The sequence below is a fragment of the Salmo trutta genome, chromosome 1 (assembly GCF_901001165.1).
Source record: "Salmo trutta chromosome 1, fSalTru1.1, whole genome shotgun sequence".
In the NCBI taxonomy this organism is placed as follows: domain Eukaryota; kingdom Metazoa; phylum Chordata; class Actinopteri; order Salmoniformes; family Salmonidae; genus Salmo; species Salmo trutta.
The window spans coordinates 39,805,644-39,818,955 of record NC_042957.1 but is presented as its reverse complement, the minus strand read 5'-3'; the positions used below and the strand labels follow the sequence as shown (position 1 = coordinate 39,818,955).

The window sequence follows — 13,312 nt, the reverse complement described above, 5'->3', positions numbered from 1 at the left end:
CCAAATAGGCAGGATTATAACTCTACCCACTTTGCCAAAGCACAGCCCCCACACCACTAGAGGGATATCTTCAACCACCAACTTACCATCCTGAGACAAGGAAGAGTATAGCCCACGAAGATCTCCGCAACGGCACAACCCAAGGGGGGGGGGGGGTCGCCAACCCAGACAGGAAGACCACGTCAGTGACTCAACCCACTCAAGTGACGCACCCCTCCTAGGGGACGGCATGGAAGAACACCAGTAAGCCAGTGACTCAGCCCCTGTAATAGGGTTAGAGGCAGAGAATCCCAGTGGAGAAAGGGGAACCGGCCAGGCAGAGACAGCAAGGGCGGTTCGTTGCTCCAGAGCCTTTCCGTTCACCTTCACACTCCTGGGCCAGACTACACTCAATCATAGGACCCCCTGAAAAGATGAGTCTTCAGTAAAGACTTAAAGGTTGAGACCGAGTCTGCGTCTCTCACATGGGTAGGCAGACCATTCCATAAAAATGGAGATCTATAGAAGAAAGCCCTGCCTCCAGCTAATTGCTTAGAAATTCTAGGGACAATTAGGAGGCCTGCGTCTTGTGACCGTAGCGTACGTGTAGGTATGTACGGCAGGACCAAATCGGAAAGATAGGTAGGAGCAAGCCCATGTAATGCTTTGTAGGTTAGCAGTAAAACCTTGAAATCAGCCCTTGCCTTAACAGGAAGCCAATGTTGGGAGGCTAGCACTGGAGTAATATGATCAAATGTTTCAAATATTTAGTGCTTTATCCGGGTAGCCGGAAAGTAGAGCATTACAGTAGTCCAACCTAGAAGTAACAAAGCATGGATACATTTTTCTGCATCATTTTTGGACAGAAAGTTTCAGATTTTGCAATGTTACGTAGATGGGGAAAAAGCTGTCCTTGAAACAGTCTTGATATATTCTTCAAAAGAGAGATCAGGGTCCAGAGTAACGCCGAGGGTCCTTCACAGTTTTATTTGAGACGACTGTGCAACCATCAAGATTAATTGTCAGATTCAACAGAAGATCTCTTTGTTTCTTGGGACCTAGAACAAGCATCTCTGTTTTGTCCGAGTTTAAAAGTAGAAAGTTTGCAGCCATCCACTTCCTTCTGTCTGAAACACAGGCTTCTAGCGAGGGCAATTTTGGGGGCTTCACCATGTTTCTTTGAAATGTACAGATGTGTGTCATCCGCATAGCAGTGAAATTTAACATTATGTTTTCGAATGACATCCCCAAGAGGTCAAATATATAGTGAAAACAATAGTGGTCCTAAAACGGAACCTTGAGGAACACCGAAATGTACAGTTGATTTGTCAGAGGACAAACCATTCAGAGGCAAACTGCTATCTTTCCGACAGATAAGATCTAAACCAGGCCAGAACTTGTCCGTGTAGACCAATTTGGGTTTCCAATCGCTCCAAAAGAATGTGGTGATCGATGGTATCAAAAGCAGCACTAAGATCTAGGAGCACGAGGACGGATGCAGAGCCTCGGTCTGATGCCATTAAAACGTCATTTACCACCTTCACAAGTGCAGTCTCAGTGCTATGATGGGGTCTAAAACCAGACTGAAGCGTTTCGTATACATTGTTTGTCTTTAGGAAGACAGTGACAATTTTCAGTTTTTCTGACATTTCTGAGAGGAATGGAAGATTCGATATAGGCCGATTAGTTTTTTATATTTTCTGGGTCAAGATTTGGATTTTTCAAGAGAGGCTTTATTACTGCCACTTTTAGGGAGTTTGGTACACATCCGGTGGTTAGAGAGCCGTTTATTATGTTCAACATAGGAGGGCCAAGCACAGGAAGCAGCTCTTTCAGTAGTTTAGTTGGAATAGGGTCCAGTATGCAGCTTGAAGGTTTAGAGGCAATGATTATTTTCATCATTGTGTCAAGAGATATAGTACTCAAACACTTTAGTGTCTCCCTTGATCCTAGGTCCTGGCAGAGTTGTGCAGACTCAGGACAACGGAGCTTTGGGAGGAATACGCAGATTTAAAGAGGAGTGCGTAATTTGCTTTCTAATTATCATGATCTTTTCCTCAAAGAAGTTCATGAATTTATTACCGCTGAAGTGAAAGCCATCCTCTCTAGGGGAATGCTGCTTTTTAGTTAGCTTTGCGACAGTATCAAAAATAAATTTTGGATTGTTCTTATTTTCCTCAATTATCAGTTAGAACAGAAAACCAGCAGGCTCGTAGGGCAGCGTTTCCCAAACTTGGTGTACATTTTGTTTTTTGTCCTAACACTACACAGCTGATTCAGATTAACAAAGCTTGATGATTAGTTGATTATTTGAATCAGCTTTGTAGGGCTAGGGGAATAAAAGAAAATGTGCATCCTTTGGGGTTCAGGTGACTGAGTGTGGGAAGCCTTTGTCATAGGGTAAAAGTTGAATACCCCTGGGCTGTAGGCTGCACACCTTGGGTCAAATATTAGATTCTGTAGCTGTGTATTTCATCAAAACAGTTCTGTTCTACAATGGTTAATTTCCTTGGCTCAGGGTAAGTAGTAGTAGCAGGCCTAGAAGAGTCTTATGCGACGCAAACATTTGAGTTGTCTTCTTCCTCCTTTTAATCAATCATAATAATTTGTCAAATGCCTTACAGGTTGTTTTGCCTATTGATGGCAGCTGTGGGCATACAAGCACAACAGACACCTTCTATAAGTATGCATTTTGCACCCTGCAAATTCAAGCACTAAGCGTTTGACAATATATTTTAGATTTTTAACTAAGCTTTCCCATTCCAGATGACCTCAATGCTGAATGCCTTGGTAACGTTATTCGTTTGAGTGTAGCTCCTCTTTTTGAAGAGGTCGACGCTGTCTTCAGTGAGTTTGTCTCGTATGATTCTCTTTCTCTCCTTTTCATAATTCATGGATTGATATTGTTTGTCAACTGTTGTGTTCACACCATCTCCATCCCTTCCAGATGACACACAAATCATAAACCTGACGCCTGGCCTTGCTACTCAGTGTGGATTCAGCTTTAAATTTGACCCAATGGGGAATGCCATGTTTTTTGCTTCTCTTCAAAACTGCTTTTCCCAGAACATGGTAACCCTAAGCACTGTAGTGTTTGCTCCAACTTCAAATGGACAGTTTGCCTTTCAGTGTCACTGCAATTGCAACCCGTAATGTAAACGTCATTGTATTTAACCTTTGACATGGAGTCATGCTGAGACCAGGCTCTTTTACAGATGAGCCCTGTATACACAAAGATACAAGTCAATATTTGCATCACTAGATGAAATCATTGAAAACAAACACTTTCTTCAGTAAAAAGGTCCTCAATCAGCCTGAGTTGCCGTAGAGCATGGAGGTTATTAGAAGTACGGTGCCAGAAACATTTAAGCAGTTTTACTTAACTCTGTGGATATCAAAAGCATCTCCATAGTTAGCCACCCCTGAGACTGGGTCTGGCATCTCTTACTTCTAAGTTAACGATGAAGTAAGGTACAGCAGAAGTTTATGGAGGGCCAGCCAACTTTCTGATACAGACTGCAGTGATGTGTACTACTGAGCTCTTCTCCTGTAGTGTGGCTTCAATACAGTGGCAGCTGCATTCATATAGCCACAGTCTCTAACTTGCATGAATGTCAACTGAATGATTTGTTTTCTGCTATATAATGAGGCTTTTTTTCCCCCCCCTTCATTTTAGGATGATAAGATGTTCAGCTTGGTCATGCAGTTCAGGCTGCCAGGAAACCACATGACTGAAGACCCTGTGTATAGAGTGGGCAAAACCTGTAGCTACACCCCCTGGACCTCCCGAGAGATTCTGTGCGACCGCAACTACATGGAGGCAAGTGAGCAGAGCATGCCCCAATGGAGATGTTTACAGTCGAGCTTAAATGATCTGTCTAGAGCTACAATTGTCCAGTGTTTCATTTCTTCTGTGTCTTGACCGTCTCTCAATTCCTCTCGCCTCTTCAAAATGCACATAGGATAACTTTAGCGGCGAGGAATCTTGGCCTATTCTCAGTGCATTTAAGGAGGCGAGTGGACAGATTGAGTTCCTATTGTATGGGAGGGAGAAAATGCATAGGGAATAATGGCCTTTCTTCTCTAGGTGTCTGTCAGAAGGACTCTTCCAGACATCCAAACCGTCCCTGAACAGCCCACTGGAGGCCCGAAAGCAAGGAGAGGAGCTGAGGTAGCCATGTTTCTGTAATTTCACTACAAAATGACAGGATGGCGCTAAACAAAATGTGCGTTTGTTTAATTCACGTTTCCATTTCCTGAGACAGGCTGTTGCTTCAGGATACAAAATGACAGCAGTCGTTTTTAGTCCTAGCAAGAAGGTCATGAATGTGGATGAGGTCCAAAGAAAGGGCTACGCAATAGCCAACACTCCCACACGGCTGGTGTTAAGAAGCCCTCATAATGCAGAGGAGACATACCTCCAGAATGTAAGCTGACGGTGGCCCTACCTGAACTCTGCAACATATTGTTAATACGCTGTGCCCTACTGAACACGGCCCTGGTGTGGTTGCCCCCTGAACAGGTAGCTGGGGTTCCGATGCGGGTGCTCTCAACCTCAACCTTCTTTGAGCAGAAGTGGCTGGTGACTCGAGTAGATGCCACGGCTGTTTGTCCAACACCAGGTTGAGTGTGAAATAACGGACTAACTTGGCAAATTAAGAACCTATAAACCCATTTCTTAATTGGCTCCAGACAAGACTTTCGTTTGTGTTATGTAGTGTTCAGTTGGGACAATGTTTTTGAATGGGATGAACTTTTTTCAATAATGGCACATTTGTTTTCAGTTGCAAAATGTTCTGTTATGATGTGCACTTGGCTTCTTGTTTCACTGCAGGGGCAGTGGCCTTTACTCCAGAAGTGATCACCTGGTACATGCCCAAGCACATCGACCCACTTTTCTCCTCTGATGCCTTCACCATGTTGGAGGTGTACATGGGAATTGACGCTAAGAGGCTGGACACTGAGGAAATGGCTGCCAGAAACTACTCGGTTTTAGTCACAGAGGCTCATATTATTGTTGAAATTCCGGTGGGGGCGGTTGGCGGCTATTTCAAGGTCAGCGTTGGATGACTAAAATGTTCCTGTTTAATTTCTAAGTCAAATCTATTTGTAGAGCCCTTTTTACAGTAGCAGTTGTCAGTGCTTTGCAGTAACCCTTTGCCATCTCTCATGGGTGAACTCCTAGAAACGTTGTCTTGTGTAAAATGTTTCTTATTGAGCAATTGTCTGCTTAATCAGGCTAATATACAATGGATTGGTGGGTGTGTATACAGCCTGACACATTGGATTGCAAAATCGTGTGAATGTTGCATAAAATTACATTTAAACATACTCTGCCGCTTGAAATTTGAGACCAATATCCACACTAAAGTATTGTTTACCAGGCTTTTTAGGGAGCCGGTAGCTTTGCCACTGGCAACTGAATGCAAGCAACGCTCGGTTACACTGGGCTGCTGTTTACATTTGCATGTGTCGGTTGCTTTGAAAATGCAAGTTGACAACCATATACCTACCAGCTCTCTAAAGTCTGGTAAACAATACTTTCCTTTGGCTATTTTGTCTTTAAATTACGAGCGGCTGGAGGACAAACCACACAGATAACCGGTAGGCTTTTTTTAAAACCTGTTTTGGCACTCCAATTGTGTATTACAGCCTGAATGCATCACTCGTCTCCCTTACAGAGCCATATTCAGGATGACCAGTACTTTGTCACTTACACCATTGAGCCCATGCTTGAGTTGCTGTGGATCGAGGAGGTCGCACACGAGGACACCAGATACAAAGTCCTCTTCCCTATCACAACACCTCCGATGGCCAGGCCTCCACAAGTTCGCAACTGTGAGTCTGGTTTAGTTAAATAGTGCCTATGGTAATTTGGGATGCCTGGGTTGTTCATTAGGCACAAGACTGAAACGGGGAGGCAATACCCGGACTTATCCAATAACAAATGTCCATTTTCGACTTTGAAAATGTTTTCCTTTGTTTGCCAATGAACAGACACGCCCTTAGACACGGTTCCTGAGCAGGCAGTGTTTGTGCTTGAGTTGGGGACCTTCAACCTTGATGTGGAGCTGCTGAACATCACCTTTCCCACCATGGTGCTAACTGTTGCAGAGTGCAACGCCAGAGGCTTCAATGTTCAGGAGCAGAGATCCCTGGACAACACCTTGAAGACCTTCAGGATGGAGGTGCCCTTCTCAGACCCGTTGGTCTTTAAGGAGGTGTGTTTCTGTTAAATGCAAAGCTACATGCCCTAATAAGTGGGCCACCAACAAAATAGAAATGATGGCGCAAATGTACTTTGTATCCCTCATTTACTCAAGTGTTTCCATTATTTTGGCAGTTGTATGCATTCACTTGCCAATAGTGCTTGATTTAGAGGAATGAGGGCAACATTGTTTTAATAGTCCCCATATGTACTTGATGTTGAATAGAGTTCTGTTACAACAATAATGCTTTTAACTTCACTACAGAAAAGGGTGGAACAAGGTGTCACAACCTTCACTCTTCAGCTGCTCTACGGCCTGGTCGTCTTTCCAGAGTACGCTCCTTTCTCTCACTCTGCCGTTGTGGACGCTGTACTGCTGGACATTGGTATGTAACTGGTCTCTGGACTACGCCAAACTACTGTTGAATGGTTTCCTCTCGTTAATGATTGCCCTGAAAGGAAATTGGCAGTGAAAGCCACATGGTGGACTTGAGAGCCCAACTAGCCATACTGTAGGCTTTTCCTACGCGGTCTCTCTACAAAGAAAATGTTAAGCTTTAGAGTATTTGGACCCAGTGTCCTGTTCCTGATTTTCCAGGATCGTGTTTATTCAGTCCCACCGTAGCAAAACAAGGGTTTCTTCTTGGACAAGTTCAAGTCCTGTTTTTTGTGCTTAATGAACACAACCCTGTTTGTCCTTGTAGTGCCACCCTCAGTCACTGGCAACTGTGATCAGGAGAACTTCCACATCACTGTGGACTACAGCAACCAAGAGCCCTTTTTCGTGGTCTTGGTTGGCAAGCGGCTGCTTAACCATGAGCTTGCTCAACAGTATTTAACAGAGGGCGACGCAGACTTCACCATCACGTTGCCCTTCTCTTCGCCGGACGCAGTGTTTGAGGTACGATGCTCTCCCAAAACATGTTAACCTAAATTGCTGCAGCTAGCCTGTATACAATATTGGACTAATGAACTCTCCCACTGGTTCCCAGTCGGTTCACTCGTCCTCTGTCAGGAGCAGACTGGATGTGGCTCTGTTGAATCCTTACAACAACATGACCATCAAATACTTTTCCCTGGCTTGCAGCTTCCTCAAAACGCTGACTGGTTGGTTCTCAAACAATTACTTCCGATAAATAGTCGTACGACATGGTTACCAAACCTGAGTTCCTTGCAAATACTGAGTCTAATAGTAGTGCCAGATGGGCATGGTTTGCACTTTTGGTGCTATTCCATTGGTTCTACTGTGCTTGGCAAGCTCAATTAACACAGAATCCAGGTCTGATAGCGACATGTCTTTTGCCCCCCCCCCTCCAAGAGTGTTTCTCTAATGGGACGATGACTGCGCTGGCGGTGAAGGTGGAGTCTGCTCCCAATCTGAACCCCGGTCAGCTGACCCTGAGCGACCCCGCCTGTGGTCCAACCTACAGCGACGATCGCTTCGCCTACTTCCACTTCACTGTCAACTCCTGTGGCACCACCAGGAAGGTAAAATGACTATTACCCTGAGGTGATGGGTACTGTGTATTTACGGACTGTTTGCTTCTGCAGGCTGTAATAAGTCAATTCCCCTCTACTACATAGTTTATCAACAATGTCATGCTGTATGAGAACGAAATCTCCTTGCCAGATGAACTTGAGGTGAAGCTGAATGCCACGACGTCTTCAGAGGACGAATATCAGTAAGTGCATTACGCATCACAACTGTAGCGATTAGTATTTTATTTTTTCCTTTTTCTTCACCAATTGCTCAATACTTGTGCCTCTACTACCAGTGTGTCCACTCCACTGCTTGAAGTTGCCTACATCCCTCTTTTTAGGTTAAAGGTTTCCTGCTACTATGTGGTCAACATCACTCGCACATTGGCCTTCCTCACCAGGCCGCGTGACAACGAGCCTTTTGCCGAGACTGGGACGGGTCGACTAATGGTCAGAATGAGACTCGCTCAGGGTAAGCGTGCACAAATTTCAACTTGACCCCTAGCCTCTAAATTCTGATGATCTGAAAATGGAATATAGAATCTTGGAAGGTCTCCTTTACTGATATATTACTAGTAGCGTTTGCTATAAGTGATTAGTGTTCATCGGGGCACAACAGGATATGATAAACGAGCCTTTCTTAATGGACAAGTTCAGATGGTACCTCGCTGTTTTGTGCCCAATGAACACGACCCCGGTTGTCTCGTCCTGTGTTCCAGACGCCTCGTATAACACGTTCTACCAGGAGGAGGACTATCCAGTGGTGAAATACCTGAAACAGCCTCTGCACTTTGAGGTGGAGCTGACCAGGTCCTCTGACCCCAAGGTTGTGCTGATGCTTGACCACTGCTGGGCCACCCTCAACGAGGACCGCGACTCCCGACCCCGGTGGAATCTCATCATTAATGGGTAACTTGTTGTTTTTTGGGCCTAAACAAGTGTTATTCCACAGGTGTGGTTCCTGAGTAATTAGCAACCGATCATGCTTGGCAGGCCATTTACTTTGGCTACCGTGGCTATGCCCCCATCCGTAGGTCATGAGTGGTCACAATGGTTTGAGCATTAAAACAATGTATGCGGTCTGTCACCAGATCTCCACCCAATTTAACACATATGGGAGATTCAACAAAAGATGGAATTTCTCGTGGAAGAATGGTGTTGCGTTCAAGACACTTGTAGAATCTATGCCAAGGTGCATTGAAGCTGTTGTGGTTCGTGGTGGCCCTATTAACCTTTTTTACGCGTACGATCACATGTTTGTTATCACTGAGGGGTCCCTGCAGCGTACCATTGCAACAAACGACTCTAAACCGCATTGTCTGAAAAGCATCTAAACTATTTTTTTTATTACTGATGAGAAATAATGGTCTTCACAACTTTATTCCACCTTTGCTTGTAAAATATATCTAAATGTTATCATCTAGTCTAAATAACAGGTTGCGCTGACAAACCCAAAACTAACAGCTAGACTTGTTTTACAATGTTCTCACCAGTGATGCGGTACAAGGGAGACATGTAAATCTTGTGTAGAAAATATGGCAGCCATGTTTGTCAAGCAAGAATTCCCTAATGCCATTCACTGTGCCCATTGCCTGAGATCTTAACTTAGTTTGGCCACTTCAGCATGTGACAAATCTTTACTTGTTACGACGTATACAAGAACCGGAACACATGACAAGTAGTTTACAGTTAACAAATCAAAAAGCCAATTGTCGCCTAGCTTAACCGTAGCACGAAAGCTAAACAGAGTTGCAAGATATAGATCAATCCGTTTAAGTCCCTGGGGGAAGGTATTGTGGAGAGGATGATGCAGGAAATATTACTAAGATGGGGGGGGCTTTAGCAACAGTTTTTGTAAGCTAAATACCCCTGGAAAGAGGGGTCTGATCTGGCAACTCTGAGGTACCATAGTTTACAATCTGATGCCGTGTTCAAATCAACTAACGACTTGGAAATCTTAGACTTCAGTGCATTCAAGACAATGGGGTACGCCGAGATCCCAGTTGTCTTAAACACCATAAGTCTGACAGACGCTTACGTGATAACCCGACTGCATTGTATGGCGCTCGTATTGAGTACAACCTTCAAAAGTGTTTTACACACGTGTCCATTACAATCTAGGCAAGAATCGGAATGCATGAATAAAACGTTAAGTACATTATACTTACGGTATGCTACAGTAGAAACGACAATGCGTTACACAGAAAATAAGGCACTTTGATAGGAATGCAATGCGGGCACCAGGCAATAAATGTGCCAGGGGGAAAGTTTGTGCAAGGCCTGTTCTGACTAGATGTGCAAATGTCTGTATGCTTGCTTGGGCTTTCTCTTGAAGGAAAGTTTGGCCGGCTCGTGAAATGGGCTACTTTTGTGAATTAATGAGGCAAAGTTAGACGTTGACACGGCCTATAGAAAATTGCCAGGTAGTGTGCCTTGGTTTGAGGTCATCTGTCCACATTTTGGAACAGTGAGTGCATTCTGACATCACGTGCATAAACTAAACTCCCACTGGGGCGACTGTTAAAGATATTTGGAACTCGCGTGTGAAAAGGTTAAGACACTATGTTGGCGTTACCTGTACCTACACCTTTTTACTCAATGTTATCCTTTTGGTTTGCTACAGTTCAGTGTTGTGCCGAACTGATGGTCAGTCGAATGGAAATCAAGAGCGGCTGGCAAGCTTAGCTTGCCTTTCCGATTGGTTTTGGGTTGAATTCAGGCACAAGTGCGTTTAAAACAGTTATTGCACTAAACATAAAGGATGGTTCACACGCCTGTGCAGCATGGAAGTTAATGTTTGAAACTGAATAGGATCAGTTGAAAGGATCCCCAGAAGTTGATGCCACTTTCAATGTAATTCCCTGTACCTGGGGAATGAGCTAATTGGGAGTTGCTAAACATGAACAAATACCACGGTCAAGTGTGGCAGCATCTTGCTAGCTAAAAAAATGTTACTGCACAGTACTCAAAAGAGTAGCTGGCTGGGTTTGTCATAAGCATTGATTTGGGTGAGCACTTCGCCACAGATGGAAACCGCTGGCCTATTTTTTTTATTTATTTTTTACTTTGCCATCTTATCTCAAGAATTGAAATTGGGTAACTATATTGAAAGATGACTTTTCTACATTTTAATGGACACTGCAACCTTTGGTAGGTAGGCTACAATGATTATGCACGCTGCGGGTGCCTTTTCAGTAACTGGATGCAGTGTAGTGAAGCAACTTTATTGGTCAAAACCATTCATTTGGGGGATCGGGTTTGCAAATCACGCAACTTTACCATTTTTAGGAAATGGTCGCAAAAACTGAAATTTGGCACCCCTATTTTAATTTGCTCCGGTGGACACAAGGCTCATCTGTCACGGGAGTAACTTTGCAGCTGTTTACTAAATGGTAGCAGTGTGAAAATGTTTCTTGTATATCATAGGAAAAGACACCACATTCACATGGCTGTGCATGAAATGGGCAGTTCAGATTTGTCACTTCAAGTGCAACTATATCATACTTGGCTTAAATCGTTGTGCAATATCCTGAGAAAGCTCTGGCCATCGTCTGTCAGATCAAGTGGATTTGTACTGGTGTGGGTGTTTGTCTCTTAATGTAACGTCTTCAGATTTCACAAATCCCTTTTTGCTAATATCTGGCAGTTAAACAAGAAACCTCCCAAAGATGCAAATTAAAAAGTGTGCCTAAACTGTCAATGCGTCGGTTACTTTGTATAGTAGAGCTGCTCCCTTCACAGAAGACGTGTGAATCCGATGCCATGATTGTGCTGATGCCGTGGGTGTGACCAATTTTTCCGACAGCGGAAGAATTGCATGAAATTCTTAATTCAAATGATTGCGTTGTTGATGATACCGACTGTATATTCGGCAACTTTGGTTAAACCACGATCAATATTCAGGTAGTCTGACCATTCTGGATCATTTAGAGGGACATCTCACCACATGTCAATGTAATTGAATATACATGTAGAATTGTCTTTTTTCAAGACAAAGGTATAAGAGTTTTGGTGGGAAAAGCCTGTTAACAAAGACATTCCTTTAGTTCATACTGGAGGGGGAGAAAGAACCCACTTCTCCTGTAAATTGATCTGATCCTCACAGGACAGTCGTGACACCACCATAAGAATTCGTACACAAGGCGGTTTCTTGTGCCTAACTTAGTCCCTCTCTCTACACTGGCAGCTGTGAGAACCCGGAGGATCCATACCGTGTGGTCTTCCACCCGGTGGTAGCTGACGCCAGGGTCCACTTCCCCCCTCACGTCAAACGCTTTGAGGTCCATATGTTTTCCTTCGCTGAGGATGCGGTTGAGCCGAGGGGCCAGGTAACAAAGTTCACCCAATCTTTATTGGTTAATTTTGTTTGAGTGGCAATCATCCCTTTTTTAAAATCTTTGATTCCTAGGTCTTTGTCCATTGTGATGTGGTCATCTGTGATGCCAGTAGTCCCGCTGGTGGCCCCTGTAGTGGACAATGTGTGAATCAGGACAACCCGAAAAGAGGTCGGTCTTGTTTTATGCTTTTCAGACCCTGTCGGACCATAACTGAACTAATGGGTTCTCTCTCTCTCAACAGGTCAACGACATGTCAAAGACCTCTTTGAGGAACATCATTTATATGTTTCTTCTGGATACATTCTTTGGGTGTAATGTCTTGTTCTAACATGTCAAATAAAGTGTTCTATATAACAATTAAGTTTGCTTTACTTGCGTGGCAACAATCCTAACCGTTGGAGCTACCTTAATTGTATCTGATTTGCATTTAACACCACGGCGCATGTACTTTAGTGGATGTAGTAGGCTTGTCATCTGACGTGTATCAATCAACCCTTTTGTAAGCATGGAACTCTGAACCATCCACCGGAGATAAGTGTTGCGCACTAATTTCCCGTGTAGGACAAACAATAGGTGTCAAAACAAAAGCTTTCCAATGTCCAGTAGGAAGAACTGACTCAATGTTATAGCAGATGGTGGTTTGGATGCAGGCCCCAGGGAGCGCAGCAGTGTTAATTTTCAACTGAAATTACAACTTTCCTTGATACCTCTCACTAGCTTGGTTTCCATCCAAATATGGACATTTCTTTAATGATATGCATGTCAAGCTCAAATGGGAAGAGCTTGACTTCATCACTACTTGTTTTTGTAAGAAGTGTTGACAAGCTGAATGTACCGAGCTGTCTTTTTTTACTTTATTTATTACTACTAGCACACAGCTCGGACACCCATGCATATGCCACCACAGGTCTCTTCACAATCTCAGGATCAGATTCAAAGAAACACCTTACGGAACAGCGGGGACTGTGAAGAGACAGTGGTTCCTCCTTTAAAAGTTGCGAGCTTGCACCGCGGGACTTAGCGGTACCCAGCTTCATTGCATTGCTCCAGACCACCACAAGGGGGAGTTGGCGCACTCATTATGCCTTTGGGTCCCAAGGTTTTGTTATGACCAAAGACGAATTTTGACGCGAGCCACCCTTGCCTTGTGGCGTTCAACGAAGCTGGCTGACAAAACAGATGGAAGGTGTCTTAACGAGTCAAGCAAATGTACAATTTGAGAGGAAGATGTTAATGTGCGTCTATATTTGGCCAAAGGTAAATTAGCTAGTGTTAGGAGAATGAATTTGTCTTTTTAGGGACTCCTGAG

The 13,312-nt window shown here is 44.0% G+C and overlaps 1 protein-coding gene across 1 annotated transcript; it reads left to right on the top strand.

The window, feature by feature from the left end:
- The first annotated feature begins 2,755 nt into the window (after positions 1–2,755).
- Positions 2,756–12,360, top strand: LOC115195752 (uncharacterized). The gene is made up of 19 exons (XM_029755961.1): positions 2,756–2,826; positions 2,927–3,051; positions 3,656–3,799; positions 4,067–4,150; positions 4,245–4,406; positions 4,502–4,601; positions 4,814–5,034; positions 5,661–5,817; positions 5,977–6,200; positions 6,453–6,573; positions 6,892–7,088; positions 7,180–7,294; positions 7,506–7,675; positions 7,772–7,869; positions 8,008–8,138; positions 8,386–8,575; positions 11,853–11,994; positions 12,075–12,171; positions 12,245–12,360. The coding sequence occupies exons 2-19, from the start codon at positions 2,998–3,000 to the stop codon at positions 12,316–12,318; spliced, it is 2,481 nt and encodes an 826-aa protein (XP_029611821.1). The 5' UTR covers positions 2,756–2,826; positions 2,927–2,997; the 3' UTR covers positions 12,319–12,360.
- The last annotated feature ends 952 nt before the right edge of the window (positions 12,361–13,312 follow it).

Coding starts and splice junctions, on each gene's coding strand:
- LOC115195752 (XM_029755961.1), top strand. CDS start 2,998: ATGGGGAATGCCATGTTTTTTGCTTCTCTTCAAAACTGCTTTTCCCAG. Junction 4,602..4,813: donor GGCTGTTTGTCCAACACCAG/GTTGAGTGTGAA, acceptor GTTTCACTGCAG/GGGCAGTGGCCTTTACTCCA. Junction 6,201..6,452: donor ACCCGTTGGTCTTTAAGGAG/GTGTGTTTCTGT, acceptor ACTTCACTACAG/AAAAGGGTGGAACAAGGTGT.